This window comes from Silene latifolia, chromosome 9 (assembly GCF_048544455.1).
Source record: "Silene latifolia isolate original U9 population chromosome 9, ASM4854445v1, whole genome shotgun sequence".
Lineage (NCBI taxonomy): Eukaryota > Viridiplantae > Streptophyta > Magnoliopsida > Caryophyllales > Caryophyllaceae > Silene > Silene latifolia.
In genome coordinates, this window is record NC_133534.1 from 113424543 (window position 1) to 113428310 (window position 3768).

The 3768-nt window shown below is 39.1% G+C and overlaps 1 protein-coding gene across 1 annotated transcript; it reads right to left on the reverse strand.

Moving 5' to 3' along the window:
- Positions 1–464: 464 nt before the first annotated feature.
- On the reverse strand, positions 465–3392 carry LOC141601480 (uncharacterized). Its single transcript, XM_074421768.1, has 4 exons — positions 2637–3392; positions 2196–2513; positions 1355–2104; positions 465–1211 (listed from the first exon to the last, which is right to left on the reverse strand). Exons 1-4 carry the CDS (start codon positions 3390–3392, stop codon positions 465–467), a joined length of 2571 nt encoding a protein of 856 aa, XP_074277869.1.
- Between the last annotated feature and the right edge of the window lie 376 nt (positions 3393–3768).

Sequence of the window (3768 nt, forward strand, 5' to 3'; positions counted from 1 at the left end):
TAATCCACTAGCTTTAGTAAAGCAGTCAAAGGCCTCAACTAGGGTAAATATAGAAGCCACATTCCCTTTGCAGAAAAGTAGCAAGTCGTCAACAACATCAGATGGGTCAGTTTGATCCCTCTGCATAAAGGGTGATAGTTGAACCTAGGACCATTGCAGACAGTGTCAAGGATTCTGCTCAAATATTCCACGTATAGAGTAAACAATAAAGGGGATAAGGGATCTCCTTGCCTTAACCCTCTCTTCCCTTTGAAAAATCCATGAGTATTACCATTGAGAGCAATAGTAAAAGTTGTAGTTGTTACACATTGCATCACCAGTTGAGTGAAATTGGTAGGGAAGTTAAGAGCTTTCAACATTTGCAGCACAAATTTCCATTCAATGGAATCATAGGCTTTTCTCAAATCAACCTCCAACATACATCTAGGTGATACACTTGCCCTCTTGTACAACCTAACCAAGTCTTAGCTAATCAAAATATTTCCCATAATGCTATGTCCCTTAATAAAAGCAGCCTGAGCTGGATTAATTAGCTTAGGTAAGACAACAGCAATCCTTGCACAGAGAATCTTGGAAATTACCTTATGTATTGTATTACAACAAGCAAGCGGCCTGAACTCCTTCACAGAGGTAGGATTCTTAATCTTAGGAATCAGCACCAAGGTGGTGCTATTCAATTGTTTCAACATCTGGCCTCCTCTAAAGAAATCAATGATTGCCTCATAAATGTCATCTCCCATAATGTCCCACCCTGCCTTAAAGAAACAACTTGAATACCCATCAGCACCTGAACTTTTGCCATCAGGAATATCAAAGATGATACTCTTAATCTCAGCTTTAGTTGGCTCTCTGTTGATTGCAGTCCAATCCTCATTAGGCAGTCTTGTACCTCTAATCACAATATTGGTGTAAACATCATCAGTGCCACCTTGACTGCCAAGCAAATCCAGATAATACTCCACAAAAGCCTGCATTATAGTCTCAGGAGTTTTGCATATGTCCCCATGTTTATCATGAATTTGCATCACCTTATTACTTATCTGTTGTTGCTTAATTGCCCTATGAAACAGGGTAGTATTAGCATCTCCTTCCTGAGCCCACTCACATTTGGCCTTTTGCTTCAGAATATCCATTTTAGCTTTGTTCATCATCTTAAATCTAGCTCTGAGGTTATATTCATTATCCATGAGAGTGCTATTATAAGGATCCAACTGAAGTTGTTTTTGAGCATTCAGTAGAAGTTAATAAGCAATATCAGAGTTCTTTTCAACATCTGAAAATAGATCCTTGTTCAATTCTTTAAGTTGATACTTAAGTAATTTCAGCTTCCTAACCACCTTGTACATCAGAGTACCCTGAATGCTGTGATTCCATCCTGCCTCAACAATTTCCTTAAACTCAGGTACCCCAGTCCACATGTTGAAAAACTTAAAAGGTCTTTTTTCTTCAAATTCGTGTCATCACACTGGATTAAACAAGGAAAATGGTCATAGTCACCCTCAGGTACATAGTAAGCAAAATGGTCAGGCCATTTATTAACCCACTCATCATTTATAAGCACTCTATCAATCCTACTAATCACTCTAGTAGAACTAGGTTGCTTGTTATTCCAAGTAAAAAACGACCCAGTGCTTTTCATATCCTGAAGTCCACAGTTATCAATAGTATTCTGAAAAGGAATAGTCTCAGTATCCTTAACAGGTAGTCCAATCTTCTCATCCATATGTAAGACATTGTTAAAGTCTCTCAACACAATCCAAGGCTCCACAACAACGAATCTCACAAGAGCAGTCCAAAGAGGCACCCTATCTTCAATTTTATTAAAGCCATAGACATAAGTAGCAAAAAATTGAAAATTGGTAATAATATCCTTAACCTTGATATGGATGAATTGGGCATCCATCTCAATCACATCCACATCATACTTCTCCTCCTTCCAAAGTAACCAAATTCTACCTCCATCATGATATTGATGATTAGTGATAAAATTCCAACCATTACAGAAACTATCCACTACCTTATTTAGAGATCCAGGTCTTACCCTGGTCTCAAGGAGCCCAAATAGGTCCACATTAGCATGATGCAGACACCATTTGATATCTTTCTGTTTATTCAAATTATTCAGGCCCCTGATATTCCGAACACCAAAACTACCCATGAGAGGCAGAAGCCTCCCCTCCTCCTCTTTTATCAACCATTTGTGTTGTGCTAGCCATTTCCTTATTAAACTTTACCACAAATGCACCTTCCTTAACCCCTGGTAGTCTAGATTCATGCCTTGTTATCCTTGTTAATATCCTTGCTGGTGTTAGAACAGCACTGGTAGAATTGTTCACAGGGGTATTAGTCGGGGTTATCATTACCCCTTTTCCAGAATTCTGCACCCTGTTCACAATCCCAGATAAACCAGGTTGTGGAACACCTAAACCACCATGAGGTAACTTTGGGAAATCTGCTGTGTCAGCAGTTGTGGCCACATGTTCTCTCCTTTTCCAGACCTGCTTGTTAGGACCCTGTGGTATTGGTTAAGAAGGCCTCCTGACCCAGCCATTGCCTCTCCTACATTGCATCTCCTTATGCCCAATCCCCTTACATTTAGTACAAGTGACTGGTAGCCAATCATACTCAACCAATACCGTCATATTATGTCCCATCTCATCCATAAACATGATTTTCTCAGGAAAGTGTTGATCAATACCAACCTCTACCATAACCCTGGCAAAGCCCAACAGAGATTTGTCCAAAGTAAGATCATCAACTCTGACAAATTTCCCAATTATAGAAGCCAGTTTTTCCAAACATTTTGTCCCCCAAAATTTCAAGTCTAAGCCCATCAATTTCACCCAAATAGGAACTGTTTTAACTGAGACTTTGGTGATCTTAGTATTAGGTTCCCAAGGACGAACAATCATAGGCTTACCATCAAATAGGAACATTCCTTTCTCCAAAACTAACTTCCCATGTTCCATTGTAGCAAACCTCACCACAAATAAGCTATTTGGTAAGAAGGCAATCTCTGAAATCTCATAATCCTGCCATTCTCTCCTAAGATATCCTTTCATAGCCCTCCATGGTGGGTTAGCCCCCATTACATACCCATATATTGCAAATGACCAGTAATCTATTTCCTCCTGGACATCATCTAAAGTAAGTTTAAGCATAATACCTTCCGTATCCCCTTTAGGCGGTGGTTGCTGCACTTCATTGATCACCTGAGTATCCCCACTCTCCTTCAAATTAGTCATCCCATCTGTTTCCCTAGCCACCTTTGTCGGTGTAGTCTCGATCACTGCCACAGATTCTGGTACCACTATTCTAGCACTGCGCAACATCGACGCTACTTCCGCCCTGATTTTGGCTACTTCCGCTTCACGATCAATTGATAAAGTCATATTATTGTTGGGAAATGTGTCCTCAACAATAGTGCGATCAAATGATTTAAATATCATTATTAAATATCATTTTAAAGAATACAATTGGGAAGTAATTTTGTTACTGTCAACTGGTCAACATATATCGGTAATGATTGGCTGACTAGAGTTTGACATTACTGTCGTATAACGGTGGTGATCAGTTGACCCCCTAGGTCATACCTATAGGGCAATACTCTTAATTGATCATTTAATTAATCGTATAATGTTACGAGTTAATTAAATTACTTGAAAAATTGACGGACGATTTTGGAAGTAAAATTTACGTATCAAATTGAAATGTGATTAAATGAGATACGGTCTGAGTAATCGAATTGTATCATTACTCGGATGAAAT